The 18076-nt window shown below is 44.0% G+C and overlaps 1 protein-coding gene across 7 annotated transcripts in view; it reads right to left on the bottom strand.

The window, feature by feature from the left end:
• The window catches only part of sema6bb (sema domain, transmembrane domain (TM), and cytoplasmic domain, (semaphorin) 6Bb), a 179138-nt gene that overhangs the window by 48590 nt on the left and 112472 nt on the right, over positions 1-18076 (bottom strand). For all 7 annotated transcript variants that reach the window (XM_077004332.1, XM_077004333.1, XM_077004327.1 and 4 more), the window contains 3 exons: positions 10526-10616; positions 9812-9931; positions 7760-7848 (listed from right to left, as the gene is read on the bottom strand). In XM_077004332.1, coding sequence (XP_076860447.1) covers positions 7760-7848; positions 9812-9931; positions 10526-10616 — 300 coding nt within the window. The remainder of the gene's footprint in view (positions 1-7759; positions 7849-9811; positions 9932-10525; positions 10617-18076) is intronic.

The following is an 18076-nucleotide window of genomic DNA, read 5'->3' as shown; positions in this document are numbered from 1 at the left end:
AGGACAGCTTCCTGCAGTTGGCACAGATTACATGGAGGTACTGACATGCTCTGAACAGACTGTTCTACATCGTCCCAGAGTTGCTCTATAGCAGTGGTTCCCAAAGTGGGGGGTGTGCCCCCTAGGTGGGGCGCGGAGCTATTGCAGGGGGGGCGCGGAGCTTGGAAGTAAAACCTGGTTTATACTTTCGCGAGTGACCGTAGCGCGTGACTCCGCCCACCTCGCGCGACCCTGCACGAACGGTATAATTCCACCTTATAAAGGTGTATGAACCCTGCAAACGTGACTTTGTTCTATGTGCTGAGGCGCGGTGCGCGCGAAGTTACACATTTCGAGAGGTGCACGACCTTGCGAATCGACAACGCGCGAGGCCTTGCGCACGTGCGGAGCCACCGCGATTACGTCATTTTCGCCGCGCGGTGCGTCAAGTATAAACCAGGCTTAAAACATGTGCACATGTGTCAATATGGTGGTGTGTGTAGGGGAGGCGCAAAAATATTCTTATCTACTAAAGGGGGGCACGGTAGAAAAAGTTTGGGAACCACTGCTCTATAGGATTAAGATCTGGGGGTTTTGAAGGCCAGGCACATAAGATGAGGTTCTTCTGCCATAAACAGACACCATGGACTTGGGATGGGTTGGACTTGGTCAGCCATGATGCATACATCCATCCACTGGTATCACAGGTAATGCTGATTCCACACCCCCCACCCCCCCTTCACAGGCACAGTGCACCAGGAATCTGGATTCATCTGACCAGATGATGTTTCTCCACTGCTCACTGATCTACTTTTTGCCCATTGGAGTTGAGTTGATATGTAGGATTCACTGGATGTTTTTGTTTTTGATCACACTGTTCTCGGTTCTCTCGGTGCCATTGAGCCTAGTACAGTCATGCTGGAACAGAAGAGCATCTTCTCCAACCTGGTCCCATAAAGGCAGGAACATACAATTCTCCAGAATGGCTTAGTGTGCTGAAGCATTAAGATTTCTCCTTTCACTCGAACGATGGGGGCTCAGCCTGAAAAACAAGCCCATTATCCACCAAACTTTACAGTCGGCACAGTGCAGTCAAGCAGGTGACATTCTCCTGGTGTCACCAGACCAGATTAATCCATCACACTGTCAGGTAGAGAAGCTTGATTCATCACTCCACAGAACAGGTTTACACTGCTGCAGTGTGCTGTGGCAGCTGGACCACACTACTCATCATTACACTACTATTACACTACTCCATCATTACACTACTATAACACTACTCCATCATTACACTACTATTACACTACTCATCATTGCACTACTATTACACTACTTCATCGTTACACTACTCCATCATTACATTACTATTACACTACTCCATCATTACACTACTATTACACCACTCCATCATTACACTACTATTACACTACTATTACACTACTCCATCATTACACTACTATTACACCACTCTATCATTACAATATTACACTACTCATCATCACACAACTATGACTCTACTATTACACTACTAATCATTACACTACTATTACACTACTATTAAACTACTCCATCATTACATTACTATTACACTACATCATTACACTACTACTACACTACTATTACACTAGTAATACGCAAAAACGCAGAAAACGACCGCTCCGAGTTCTCACGCTGAAAAAAATCTAGTTTATTAGTAGTTCGTTCTGGCGCCAACCACTGGTTATCGGTTTAGGCCAGGGCTATTCAACTGGTGGCCTGCGGGCCAGATCCGGACCTTTAATGAATTTGTACCGGCCCGTGGCCCATCTCCCCATAAATAATAATAAATATTTGATAAACTGCCGTAAAAATAAATAACATTTTATTTGCAACATTTTACGACACTGTGTGGCGCTTTACGGCATGTTGTGTCTCTATGCGGCACGATTCTCTGTCACGAGTGTTACGTTCCGCTTTAGGCGGTTTACAGTTAATTAGGTTTACAGTTACAGTTAGTTAGACTGAGCGTGCCTGCGTGAATTCAGTGACGAGACGGTGGTAAAAGTTCACTTGGGGAAATGTAAAAAATTATTTTAATTAAAAAAATCGATCTTTGGACGTACGAATCGATTATCAGATCATCATATGCGAATCGATTCTGAATCGGAAAATAATTTTTTTAACACAGCCCTAATCATTACACTACTATTACACCACTCCATTATTACACTGTTACACTACTATTACACTACTCCATCATTACACTACTATTACATCACTCCATCATTACACTACTATTACACTACTCCCAGCAAACATGCGACGTCAGAAAGACGTTAAAATCATGTCTGTATCACGTCGTTCAGTCCAGACCCTCTTTTGCACGTCTGGTGGATGTTCAAAACTGGGTCAAAATCTGACAGTCTGACCTCAACTAGACGTCTATGGACGTGCATGACGAGTTTTCTATCTGAACGTCTGACTAGGACCTTTATTGGATGTCAGTGGACGTACCAAAACTGCAACTGAACGGCAGTAATAGACGTTCAAAAGACGTTTAAAAAAGACGTTGCAAAAACTTTCATTCTGGTTTTTCAGTGGACGTCTTTTGAACGTCTGACGAAGTGTCTTTGCTCACTCCATCATTACACTACTATTACACTACTCCATCATTACACTACTATTGCACTACTATTACACCACTACTATTACACTACTCCATCATTACACTACCATTACACCACTCCATCATTACACTACTATTATACTATTACACCACTCCATCATTACACTACTATTACACCGCTCCATTATTACACTACTATTACACAACTGCATGATTATACTACTATTACACTACTCCATCATTACACTACTATTACACTACTCCATCATTACACCACTATTCCACTACTATTACGCCACTCCATTATTACACTACAATTACACTATTCCATCATTACACTACTATTCCACTACTCCATTATTACACTACTATTCCACTACTATTACGCCACTCCATCATTACACTACAATTACACTATTCCATCATTACACTACTATTACACTACTCCATCATTACACTACTATTATGCCACTCCATTATTACACTACTATTACACTACTCCATTATTACACTACTATTATGCCACTCCATTATTACACTACAATTACACTATTCCATCATTACACTACTATTACACTACTCTATTATTACACTACTATTCCGCCACTCCATTATTACACTACAATTACACTATTCCATCATTACACTACTATTACGCCACTCCATCATTACACTATTACACTACTCCATTATTACATTACTATTCCACTATTCCATCATTACACTACTATTACACTACTCCATCATTACACTACTATTACACCACTCCATTATTACGCTACTAGCTACTATTCTACTACTCTATTATTACACTACTGTTACACTACTCCATCATTACACTACAATTCTACATTTTATTACACTACTACTACTACTACACTACTCCATCATTAAACTACAATTCTATATTTTATAAGACTACTCCATTATTACTGAACACCTGAATTCAGTGATTAAGTGGCGTGACCACTAAATTCATTAGTGGTGTGCCTTGTATGTACAAATCTTAGACCTTGTGATAGGACTAATCATTTCGGAAAAGTATCTATCAACTCTAGTGGTTTAAACAGGAAGCAGGTGCAGACAGACAGACAGTACTCTTGTTTTCATTTGTTTTTTTGCAAAGCCAACTTCTTGTTTTTAGTATGAGCCATGAAGTGGCTTTGCAAATCAGTTGATAGATTAAACCCAGTTGGTTAGGGGTCTGTGTGTATTTAATCATGGTTTTAAGATGATCTATTTCTTCCTTACATTTATGGATACTCTGAACGCAGCTGGTGTTTGTCTCATAAATATCCTGCTTCATTTAAAGAGAGTCTGACCTATAAACAATATATTGCTACGGCAACAAGAATTCCTTCTGGTGATGACTTACTATCCTACACCCAAAACAGTGGCTAATATTATACTGAAATGACTTCAGAATCAGCCAGACTCATACAGATACCGCACCCCTTTAAAGATCCTCCACTAATCTCCTACACACGAGACAAACTGGAGTGAGATAAATGACTATTCAGATAATAACTGAGGTGCTGCTGAGTGCAACCCTTGTAAAAGTGCTACATGTCAATTTATTAACATGTCCATTAGAATAACTTGTCCCATTCACCCTCATGCATTATTCATCAACCATTACCAATCATGCATTACATCAGGTGTTGCAAAAGATGTAACTTGCAAGAGAATCAAATAATCAGCTTTATGAACACATTTGAGTGGGTGGAGTAATCTCCAGTGTTAAGGCATTTTAATACTATATATTATATTATATTATATTATATATATATATATATATATATATATATATATATATATATATATATATTCTATATTTGTATGTATTGGCAGTTGTTGCTATGGTAGCAATGAAATTAGCAAACAAAAATACATTAAATGTCAGAATTATTATTATAACATTACATAAACATCTAGTTATTCAACTATGAACTGGTTTCACCTCCTACTAACAGCTCACACAGTTTGGACAGCATGACTTCTGCCTGAAACATCCTCTTCTATGGAACACTCTACTCCTGTGTGTGTATATACAGTATACATAAATTACAGACAGTTTACAGTCAGGTGTCTGATTACTGATTATCGAATTATACCAAACGTGTCAATGATCATTAACTGCCACAGAAACATCTTAGGAAGAGGCTTCAATCTGGGGGAGGAACGGCTAAACGTCTACAAACATGAGGTTGTGGTAGACAGTTGTCACAGGACACCACAGCAAGACCGAGCACTGCACAAAGACACAGGGTAGTTCTACTGCATCAGTGACGTCTCTCACGAAGGTCTTTCAAAGCAGTCTGGGCTTTCAAGCTGTACAAGCTCTTTGAAGAAGCACAGAGTGACTGTTGAGGATTACGATGCAGAGGTCAGCCAAGGAAACAAGCCACGAAACTGGACTGGCTCCAGATTTATTCTGCAACAAGACAGTGACCACAAACATACGGCCATCTTCAGGATTCAGAAGAACAAGGAGTCCTGGAAGTGATGATACGACCCCCTGTCACAAAGTCTGTCTGGGATCACATGAAAAGACAGGAGGATCTGAGCAAGACCACATCCACAGAAGATCTGTGGTTCGCTCTCCAACAACCTCCCTCAGGGGTTCAAAACTGTGTGCAAGAACTGATACTGCTTTTAAGGCAAAAGGTCATCACAGCGAATATTCCTCCTTTTCTCGGAGATTTCTTCTTTGTTCAATCACTTTGCATTTGAATTGACAAAAAGAAACTTTTAACTCTTCTATTAACACTTCTATCATTGAAAGGATTCACACAGACACAGACACACACACACTCACACACACACACACACACACACACACACACACACACACACACACACACACACACACACACACACATAAAATCCCCACTTGCCCTGCCCCAGGCGATGGGCTCCTCTACCAGAGGTCTGCAAGCTCGAGGGTCCTGCACAGTGTCTTATCTATCATAGATGTTCCCAGGACTCTTCTGGATGGAGATCTCTGATGTTGTTCCCGGGACTCTTCTGGATGGAGATCTCTGATGTTGTTCCCGGGACTCTTCTGGATGGAGATCTCTGATGTTGTTCTCTGGACTCTTCTGGATGGCGTCTCTGATGTTGTTCCCAGGATCTGATGGAGCCATACTCCCAGTTTGGGGGTTACAGGTCCTAGCGTTCAAATTACCACGAGAACCACAGATGCCTTCACCTCCTACATCTTCACATCTTCTCCAGCTCGTCTCACCGTCCTTGCTACTCACTGACCTGTTTGTGCTCCTTGTTGGCATCACTTGATTTATATTTATATATAATGAAGATTCAAATTCTCTTTTCCTACCATTTGCCAACCATCCAACCTTTAAATCCTCCAAGAGTCTTATTGTCTTATTGTTGGTTTCAGAACAGTAATCTGACATAATTAGTTTATAGAAATGCCAGCTTCTGTTGTGATGTGCTTCACTGGACACTTCAAACTGCAGTAGAGCACTCGTCTACCTCCCTGCAGCACAAGAGGACTCTACCGTCGAACACAAAACCTACTGAATTAGGCAGTGCTAATTAGATCATGGAAGCCCTACTTATTTCCCAGAGTCATGATCTAAGGAGGGAAAGAATTATGCAGTTTGAGCAACAGTGACTGAAAAAGACTCCTCAGCCTAATTTAGCGTCAGATGTTTTATAGGGCAGACTAGTTAAAATAAACAGGTGGCTCAACTAAGAGGAAAAGATGGCAACACATTTTGGGTGAAAATATAAATCTCTCCTCACACCTCCCCTCACACCTCTCCTCCCCTCATATCTCCCCTCACACCTCCCCTCACACCTCCCCTCACACCTCTCCTCCCCTCATATCTCCCCTCACACCTCCCCTCACACCTCTCCTCACACCTCTCCTCCCCTCATATCTCCCCTCACACCTCCCCTCACACCTCCCCTCCAGTGTTAATTTTGACAGCAATTTTTGATTTAGTTTTAGTCTTAGTCTTTTGACTAAATGTCATTTAGTTTTAGTCATAATTTAGTCCTTGGATTTGTTTTTAGTCTTAGTCTAGTTTTAGTCGACTAATTATCATTGGAATTTAGTTGACTAAAATATAAATGGTGTAATAGTCATTATGTACACTTGCACAAAATGAAACATTTATTAACCAGTTACAGAATATTATTGTTTGTATGTGCAATATATACAAAAACAAATTTCCAAACAACTTTATTGATCTGAACTTATAGTTATTGAGCATAACAGTAACAAAACATTGATGACCAGTAGGCCCGCTCTACCTGAAAACATATGGAGTTTGTTATGAACAATGCATATTACATTCTATATAAAACTGGGTGCCATAAAAACAAAAATGCCATAGCCCGCAGATGTCATTTGTCGCCCGTATTTGTCATATTTTTCCCGACATCATTGTCCCACATGGTTTACACACAGTCTTCTTTTTCTCAAAGTCAAAGGAGAAATGTGTCCATATATCGCCTCTTATCTTTCTCCCTGCTGACATTGTTGAGTTAACTTTGAGTTAACTTCGTGTTGAATTTCACGAGTGACCACAGTTCACAGGCTGGTATGGTCTTCCCGAGTTCTGTGCGATGTGAAGACGTTAGTACTGATTGGACGGTTACCCGGTTTGTCCCGCCTCTCCGTGTGCGCAAAAATAGTTACGGTTGGATATCTTCTTAACTTATCCCTACCTTTCTCAAAAGCTAAATCAGATCTGATTGAATGTCGTTGCTGGCTAATATTTTCGTCTCGTTTTTATTTGTTGACGAAAATGTCCATTAATTTCGTCATCCTTTTTATCCCTTCATATAGTTTTTATTTAGTTATCGTCTCGTTTTCGTCATGAAAAAAAGGTTCGTTGACGAAAACTATGACGAAATTATTCGTCAATGAAATTAACACTGCTCCCCTCACATCTCCCCTCTCACACCTCCCCTCACACCTCTTCCCTCACACCTCTTCCCTCACACTTCTGCTCAAACATCTCCTCACACCTCTCCCCTCATACCTCCTCTCACACCTCCTCTCACACCTCTCCTCACACCTCTCCTCTTACACCTCTCCTCACACCTCTATTCTTACACCTCCCCTCACACCTCCCCTCTCTTCTATTCTCCTCTCCTATCTACTTCGCTTTTTCCATCTCCTTTCTCTCCTCTGCTCACCTTCTCCAGATAGTTGAACTCCATGGCCATCTCCCGGAAGAAAAAGTAGACGTGTGGTCCCCACTCAACGGCACTGACGAAGTACGGCTCTGAAACAAGACACCAGACAGTCCTTCAACTTACTAGGAGAATAAAAATAAGTGCTTGCTTGTTCTCTGTAGCTTTCTTACCACACTTGTCTTATAGTTTAATAAAGTGTAATAAAAATGAGTTTTTAGTACAGCTAAAATGCATTTCTGAAAATGTTCTTTAAACACAAATCCAGTCTCATAAGGCAAACAACAGACTCACAATGTCTTCTTTGTTCAGCAAACTTCAAACACACACACATCAATCAAATTTATAATCACAACTGATCACTACTGCAGCCAGTAGAAAACACTCTTTACTCGTGACTAGGGCTGGTGGTGTGGTGTGTCCACCCTGGTGAATCAGGCCAAATATCAAGTGGAAGGGCCACATTACAAAATCCAGGGAATTAAACTCCATGGATGGCTATCCATCACACCAACAGCACCCAGATCTCCACGCCTCTGGACTCTTCACATATTGTACTAAAGGACCAGTATCACAGGAATCATCTTTTTACTGATTGTCCATCTATGTGTAGGTGTCACTGTAGTCACAGTTCCTGCTAAAGCTGTCTCTGGTGCTGACGCTCCTGAACCAATAGGAATCCTTCTTTCAGAGTCGTTTACATTTTTTTCCACTTGATCCAGGACTGATGTGATCTGGGTTTACTTACAGTTTGCATACAAGCAGCTATACCGACGGTAGCAGAAGTGGTGTCTGTCAGGTGCGTCTGATCGGGTTCTGGGTTTCCTCTCATTTTTTCCAAAACAATTTTCACTTGTCTGGACGGATTCCAACACACTATTGTTACGCTGCTGACTGATGACAGCTTCAGTGTGTCAGCCGTGTCTCAACAAATGATGCTCATTAGTGTTCGAACCGTCATGTCCATGTTTGAGTTACACAGCAGCAACTGGAGCTGCGGTTGAATAGCACAGCCTGGGGTTAACTGGGTCTCGGGTTAACTGGGTCTCAGGTTAACTGGGCCTTGGGTTAACTGGGCCTTGGGTTAACTGAGCCTTGGGTTAACTGAGCCTTGGGTTAACTGGGTCTTGAGTTAACTGGGTCTCGGATTAACTGGGTCTTGGGTTAACTGAGCCTTGGGTTAACTGGGTCTTGGGTTAACTGGGATAAAAGAGGTTCTTCTAATTGTCCAAATATAGTTCAAGAGATGTGGAGTTTGTATATGGTGAATAAAGTCTAAGGTTGGGCCATTTTTAAGGAACTGTGGAGAGATTTGGTGAATTGAAGCGAGGGATGTGGTGAATTGTGTTCAAGCTGTCAGGTTTGTTAGCCTTTGAACATCCTGCAGTCTCCTGTGCAGGCAGCAGGTTTACTCATCTCCTGCTCTCCGTTTGGGAGAAATGTTTCCAGAGCAATGGAGGGGACCAGAGGAGGGAGAGGACGGAGAGGACGGAGGGGACGGAGGGGACAGCATGACAGTATGTTGGGTGCTAATAAAAGAACAAGAGATCAGTGCACAGACGGAAGAGAGAAGAAGAGAAGGAGAGACAGAGGGAAGGAGAGAAGGAGAAGGAGAAAGGAACAAGCGGAGGAAGAGATACTAAACTAGCACACCAAGAATAGACGAGACGAGAAGAAGAGTGAAGAGTGAAGAGAGAAGATAAACTTGGCTGACGTGGGATCTGTTTAGTTTGATTGGTCCCGACACTAAGTGATGTGGATGAAAATAATGACCTCCTTATATTAATGATGCACACACACACACACACACACACACAAAATCAGGCACATAGCCTCACACAAATAAACATATACACAAACACACACCCTCAGGCATATTCAGACACATAGCTTTGCACGCACACGCACGCAAACATACACACACACACACACACACACACACACACACACACACACACACACACACACACACACACACACACACACACACACACACACACACACACACACACACACACACACACACACACACACAGCTCTCTGGTGATGTACTACCTCTAAACCATTTAGAGTCATGTTTGACAGTGCGCAGGGCAGGGTTGGCCCCCAGACTCCGGTAGATCACAGCATCTATCGCCAGGAAATCAGTCACCGTGGCAGTGAAGAGGTTTCCACCTAGAAACACACACACACACACACACACACACACACACACACACACACACACACACACACACACACACACACACGCATACACACACACACACACACACACACACACACACACACACACACACACACACACACACAAGTTACAGGAAATGCCATACAAAGATATATGGATTTAATATACTCCTATTTCTCATATATCCTTAACATATTACATCATGCTTCATTTCTCTGCAGTTCGTCAAGGTCGGCAGCAAAACAGCAGAAACTGCGCCAGGCAGTGAAACCACAGACACAGCATGTGTGTGTGATTACAGTGGGAGACAGACGTCAGTGAGCAACTCCCTCAACAAGTGTGTCATTATGACAGATAATGTACACATATAGCAATCAGACTATAGTGATTCCAGTGGGATTCCCTTGAGAGTCACTACAGCAGCACACTGGACAGAGGGGAGAGACAGAGAGGAGGGGAAAGGACAGAGGTGAGAGGGAAGGACAGAGGGGAGGGGGAGGGACAGAGGGAAGGACAGAGAGACACACACACACACCGCTCTGTCTGACACACACACTCAAACATGCACACACACATGCACCTACCTGCAAAGACAGCCACATTAGCGTGTTTGGGGTCATAAGGACATCGAGCCATCCCACTGATTGTCTCTCCCACCATCTCTAGAGTGTCTCCCTGCAGCACACACACACACACAGACACACACACACACACACACACACGTAAATGTACACACACACACACATAAATGTACATACACATACACATGCACAGACATACAGATGCACAAACACATAAATACATAAATACACAAATACACACACGCATACACACATCAATGTTCAGGCATATGTGCACACTTACACACAAATTCAAAAATACACACACACTCAGATGCACACACACACACCCACACAAACATACTCAAGCGCACACACACACACACGCACACACACACACACACACACACACACACACACACACACACACACACACACACACACACACACACACACACACACACAGTGAGAGAGTGAGCATGTATTATTAAGTTGAAGCCAGTGAAGTCTCTGGGACCCAGTCTAACTAACACTGAAAAAAACAAAATTATAATGAAATGTAAAAGTCCTGCTGTAGTCCTGCTGTAGATGCCAAAGCTGGGACACATAGAGAGACGGTAAAAGAGAAGGAGCACATGTGAGAAAGAGAGAAACAGGATGAGAGAGTGAGAGAACCGAGAGACAAACTCCAACACATCCACACTCCCCTGGTGATGTTTGAGCTGATGAGAAATAATGATTTACTGTTGTACCATTAAAGCTAAAAATATGCCTATTCTCTTTCCTTCACCTTCTCTCTTCCTCTTTCTCTCCTTTTCTCTCCTTCTTCATTCTCTCCTTCTCTCCCCCTCTTCTTCTCTCTCTTTCCCTCTCTCTCTCACCTTTTCTCCTTGTATTGCCATTCTCCTTTCACTCTGTTCCTCCCCTTCCCTCTCTCCCCTCTCCCTCTCTCTCTCTCTCTAGAGCAGGTGTAGTGAATTATTGTATGGTGAGGGATCAGCTTCTCTGGTCTCACGTCTGGGACGTAGGTGACTCTGTCCCTGAAGTTGGTGACAACTTTACTGACGATCTTCATCATCTTCCTCTTCCTTCTCTTAAATTTTTTAATTCACCAACTTTTGTTTTTGTGAATATATAATGGAGCCTTTGACAAAACCTCAGGGGGGACCCAGTAGAGCAGATGATTAATATTTATAAAGAGTTTTTGTTTTAATCGTCAGGTTTGGGTGTCATTAGAGCGAGGGGTGCGAGCGTAGCAATGCTGGGATGCGGTGCTGGGTAAAGTAGCTCAGGTGTGATGTGTCTGTGTGAGAGATCAAAGCCAATTCTGCAGGTGAAATCGCAAACAATCACCTGCTCATGTGAGCTTTCTGAAGGCGAACAACACACTCCAGACAGATGAAAGAGATCTTACACACACACACACACACACACACACACACACACACACACACACACACACACACACACACACACTCAGATGGTGAGGTGGTTGACTGACAGTACAAGTTCTACTGAACAAGTGAAGGTTTAAAGGAGTCAGGGCACATGTGCAGGGGTCTTAGAGTACAGAAGTGCACACGTGCTCTGGAGTCAGACTATAGCGGTGCACACGTGCTCTGGATTCAGACTATAGTGGTGCACACGTGTTTTTGAGTCAGACTATAGCGGTGCACACGTGCTCTGAATTCAGACTATAGCGGTGCACACGTGCTCTGGATTCAGACTATAGTGGTGCACACGTGTTCTTGAGTCAGACTATAGCGGTGCACACGTGCTCTGAATTCAGACTATAGTGGTGCACACGTGCTCTGGTGTCAGACTACAGCAGTCTGGGAAAGAAGCAGCAATCAATGAAGCTTCAGTCAATGATACTGATGGATCAGAGAGACAGGGCTCACGGGAGCATCCGTGCACAGAACTGTGTGTGTGTGTGTGTGTGTGAGAGAGAGAGAGAGAGAGAGAGAGAGAGAGAGAGTCTGAATCAATATCCAGTAAAGGGGAAACAGACTGTGTGTGTGCATGTGTGCTGCTTTATAATGTATTCCATGTTTTTTAATCTACTTATATTACTGTTGTGTTCTGTTCCTGATCACATACAGATGCAGAACATCACAGCCTTTAGTGTGTTACTCCTCACTGTGTTGCTGCTTTGAGTTTAAATGGATAGAACTGCCATTTTCAGCCACAGGCTGCACTTAATCACTAAAAACAACTAAGTGAGAACATTAAAATAAAAAACTGAAATCTCTTATTCACAGAAGTATTTACACACTGTGCCTGTGTGTCAGGAGTCACAGCTGTGAGTCTTGGATTTGTCTCTGTGAGCATCTGTGAGCCGTTTATGAGTGTCTGAGCCATGTGTGAGTGTCTGTGAGCTGTCTGTGAGCTATCAGTGAGCTGTCTGTGAACGTCTGTGAGTATCTGTGAACTGTCTGTGAGCATCTGGGCAACACAGTGACTTGGTGGTTAGCATGTTTGCCTCTCAGCACTGGGGTCTTGGGTTCAAGTCCCTATCTGAGTGGAGTTTCCATGTTGTCCCCTTGTCTGTGTGGGTTTCCTCTGGGGTCTCCAGTTTCCTCCCACAGTCCAAAAACATGGAGGTTAGGTAAATTGGCATTGCCTAACAAATTCTCCCTGAGTGTGTAACTGTGTGTCTCTGTTCAATAAAAAAACATGAGTGTGTGTGTGTGCTTGTATGCCCAGTGGTGGATGGTGCTCTGTCACTAGGGTCTGTCCTCTCTCCCCTTACATTTACATTTACGGCATTCCCTTGCTGCACCCCTTGCTGCACCCCATTCAGTCCCCCAGCGGGTGTGGTTTCCGGTAGAGAGAATGCTCTGTGTGATTGGCTGCCGCTTTTCACCTGTGTGTGATTGGTTGTGTAAGGTTGTGTACCTGTGTTAAAATTGTAAAGGAACCTGGGGTATCTTTAAATGCGCTATATAAATTGAACATTCATTCGTCTGTGAGCTGTCTGTGATCCGTCTGTGTGTTGTCGTCCTTGGGTCTCCACAGATGCACATTCATACAGTGAATCACTGACACCACTCCAGGGTTGTTATAACTACACACACTGCACACACACTGAATGGAGAGGAGGAACCATATCAGTATTGCAGTGTTAAACATTCTCCAAACTGTTGAAATGGCTCTAAATAACTCGATGAAAGTTAATTTTGTGCCAAGCTTCTTCCATTTCAAAATGACTGAGGTCACTGTGGTCCTGAGAGATATTCTTTATTTCTTGGGCCTGATCCGTGCTTTGCCATAATTTAATTTCAGAGATCCACAGACAGCTTCTCAGACTTCATGGCTTGTTTTTTGTTATGACAACGAACTGTAAATTATAAATCCAAGAGTTTCCAGATTTAAATTCACATTTACCTATTAGTCAATTAACTAAATTAGTCAATCAGACTCAATGTCACGTTGCGGTCCCCGACCCCTCCTTCTGGGCGTGTGTCTACGTCGTCTGCGTCTACTCGTCTGTGTCTGTGGATCTCCGAGGGTGCGGGTGCGTCTTGTAATAATCCGTCTCACCTGTGGCTCGTATCGTCATCATGTGGGGTTTATGTGGTTCGTCTACTTAATGTGCGTTCGCGCAGCGTCTTGTGCTCATCGATGTCTGAGTCAACGTGTCTGAGTGTTCTACGTACGCTGTCTGCGCTTATTTGTAAGTTTAAATAAAAGTGACGTGTGCCTAAGCCGAGGATTACCGTCTCGTCTTTCGCCGCGCTATAAACGTCACAGAACGACGAGCCTACTCAGAGACGGTATGCCAGGCTACACTACCCGGGCAAAGAAGGGCCAGCGACCCAGCAGGCGACATCACGCCTCTTCCTCTGCCCAGCACCGCACGGCCACGGTGACCCCCGAGAGGATGCAGCAGGACCCGGTTTGTGCGCTCATGCTGCGTCAGGCTCAGGAGAGCTCCACCGCGGAGATGGCGGAGTATTACCGTGAGACCGCGGTACGAATATGGCGAGAGCTACACCCCTCTCCTTCCCGGGACCGCTCACCTATACGGGTAGGAGCCGTAGAGATCTGCACCACCGAGAAAACCCCGGAGGGCGAGTTCTCGGAAGGCGAGGAAGAGGAGGAGGAAGAGGAAAGTGACGAGGAAGACCAGGCTCCCTCGGTTTGTTCCGCCCCCACCGTATACTACGGTGAGGGTGAAGAGGAGGACCAGCCCTCCTCTGTGGGCTCCGCCCCCCCGAATACGGTGAGGGTGAGGAAGAAGACCGTCCCCCTTCCGTATGCTCGGAGTATACAGAGTACACGGACGGTGAACAGTACACGGAGGAGGAAGGGGGGAGTTCGCTCCTCTCTGAGCAATCAGCTGGGACCGTGAAGGGGAGGAAGACTCCTGGGGAGGATGTGTACTCTGCACGCTCCGAGGCCAGCGCTATGGACTATTCCCAGGGTGAGAGCCCGGCAGAGCCCATGAACTGGAGCCTGGGCAGCGAGGGAGAGGAGATGGAGACCGCGGAGACTCCCGCTGTCAGGTCCCATGAGGAAGCACGGGGAGGAGAGAGATGTCCCCGATGTGAGTCACCACCGGAGAGAAAGGGAGAGCGTGGGCAGAGCCACTGTGCGGCGCGCCCCTTGGGGGCTACTGAAGAGACCAATAGTGCTGCACCGGGCGCGTCCACCAGCCGCGCCGCACCCGGTGGAGGGTTTGCCGCGAGAGCAGGGAGAGGACCGCCCTCCGCAGCGTCTGCAGCTCCCGCAGCTCCCGTGTTCTCCCCACTGGCAGCTCTTCTCCTGGCGCGAAGCCTGGCACCATTTACATGTTTGTCCGTTCCTGTGTACTATAATACTATAAATACTATAAATACCTGTGTACTATAATACTAAAATACTATACTAATAATATATTTAAAAATATATTTTCTAAAATGTCCATGTGAAAAAGTTTATGTTAGTGAATCATTTATTTCTCTCAAAGAGCATTTGACAGAGAAATGGTGTTAGAGATGATGTAACTCCCCCTAGCTCACCCTAGCACACCCTAGCTCACACTAGCTCACCCTAGCCCCCCCACTGCACGCCCTAGCTCACCCGAGCACATACTAGCTCACCCTAGCACACCCTAGCTCACCCTAGCTAATCCTACTGTAGGACACTTAAAGGAAGGTAGTCACTCTATTTCTTGGCATTCTTGACGTTTTTTGGCATTTTGAGAGATGAGTTCTAGTAAAGTGTCCAGTTGAGTTCTAGTCAAATGTCTAGTCCAGTTCTGACATCAACATAACACTAATAAAATGTACAGGTGGAAGACACATTAGTGGATGTCTCAGGCACAAATGCTCTGCCCACACAGAGACAGAGAGTCTGATAACGTATTAACCTGGACACCCTGTCAAAGATGTGGCATGCTTTCTGGTTATCCACACATCTGTGCGTTGTTTCTTACTGGATCATAGCTTCATTGTTCCAGCCCACGTCAGCCTTAACGAGCAGCTGCACATAGTGAGTTAAAACCAGATATATTTTTGGCACTTAAAACGATTTGTGAAGTCCATGGTATCTCATCATTAAAAATAATTAAAAGGGCTTGCTAATAGCAGTTAGGTAATACGTACAAGGTTTGCCTGCTAGCTGACAGGATGGAGGAAAAACTTCAGCTACACACTTCAAGCTAGAGTTCCACAGTCATTACAGTTACTAGAGTTCCACAGTCATCACAGTTACTAGAGTTCCACAGTCATCACAGCTACTAGAGTTCCACAGTCATCACAGCTACTAGAGTTTCACAGTCTTCACAGCTACTAGAGTTCCACAGTCATTACAGCTACTAGAGTTCCACAGTCATTACAGCTACTAGAGTTCCACAGTCATCACAGCTACTAGAGTTTAACAGTCATCACAGCTACTATAGTTCCACAGTCATCACAGCTACTAGTGTTCCACAGTCATTACAGCTACTAGAGTTCCACAGTCATTACAGTTACTAGAGTTCCACAGTCATTACAGTTACTAGAGTTCCACAGTCATCACATTTACTAGAGTTCCACAGTCATCACAGCTATTAGAGTTCCACAGTCATTACTAGGCTTGTCCCAATCTGATATTTGGATCGGATCGGCCGCCGATATTTGCAAAAAATGCGTATCGGTATCAGATCGGCAGGCACGAGAAAATGCCGATCCAGACTCCCAATCCAGTTTTTTTTTCCAAGTACGGATTTTCCAGCGTACCCTTTTAGATAATCTATTCCAGGGCCGGAGTGGGACACTTTTTCAGCCCGGGAGTTTCATGCCCAAATCCGGCCCAAAATTATTTTCCCCTCCCAATCGGCCCAAACTAGAGACTGACATGAGCCGGCCCATCGGGAATCCTCCCGAATCTCCCGATTAGCCACTCCGGCTCTGATCTATTCCAGTTTTTGCTGTGTTTTCGCCAATGAGAGTAAAATCCGGTCCGCATTTTCCAGCACACCTTCAGAACACGAGCATAGCATCTCCCCAATTTAGCTCAGCGGCATCACCCAGTGGTTCCCAAACTTTTTCTGCCGTGCCCCCCTTTAGTAGATGAGAATATTTTTGCGCCCCCCCTTACACACACCCCCCCATATTGACACATGTGCACGTTTTACTTCCAAGCTCCGCGCCCCCCTGCAATAGCCCCGTGCCCCACCTAGGGGGCACACCCCCCACTTTGGGAACCACTGTCCTAACCATTAAGACGGCCATGTAAATTTGAAGTCATCTGTAAAAATGTCAGTTGTGTGGGATTATTTTACCTTAAAGGATGACAAAGATGAAGAGGTAGAGTGCAACATATGCCACAGTAAAGTCAAGTGTGGTGTTAAAGCTGTAAGAACTTTTAATACAACCAATCTAATCAAGCATTTAGCGAAATACCACCATAAACAACATGAATAGTTTCTAAAGAAAACCGAAGACTTCAATTCCATATTGAAATGCTCGTCTTTGTAAAAAATAATCTCCCCATCATGCTCGGACTGCAGGCAGGGCAAATAGTTGGAACTGAAGGGAGTGTGTAGATGGGGATGGAGCAGCAAAGTGTGGAGGAGATTGGGGAGTAGAAGGCATTTTGCTTTTAAATAGTTTATGATATTTGCACTGATTTTTTTTTAAGCTTTGGTTTACAGTTGTTCAAGAGCACTGATGAGTACAGCACTCAAGAGTACTGATGCTGTTAATAGACAATTTTCTACTCAGATTGTGTGTTTTGCTTTTTTAATACAATTTACAATATTATTGGCACTGTTTACTGATGCCATTTCTGTTTGTTATTTATTATTTTGTCTATTTTGAGTTTAGTAATTGCCAAATAAACAGGTCAGTTTCTCCTTACCAACCATTGTGTATCATTCAAACACACCTAATTCAGCTGGCTACTTGTTATCAAAAGTAAAACGCTTTTCAACATGAGTTTGACAACCAAGTAAGTTGGCTAAATAACTTTAAACTTTAATACATGCTCGGATAGGCCAGTATCGGTATCGGCCGATATCGGTATCGGATCGGAAGTGCAAATAAATATCAGTATCGGATCGGAAGTTCAAAAAGCTGTCCGCTATAGCGGATGAAGTCAGGTACCTCA

Source organism: Brachyhypopomus gauderio, chromosome 4 (genome assembly GCF_052324685.1).
Source record: "Brachyhypopomus gauderio isolate BG-103 chromosome 4, BGAUD_0.2, whole genome shotgun sequence".
Classification (NCBI taxonomy): Eukaryota; Metazoa; Chordata; class Actinopteri; order Gymnotiformes; family Hypopomidae; genus Brachyhypopomus; species Brachyhypopomus gauderio.
This window is presented reverse-complemented; position numbering and strand designations above follow the sequence as displayed.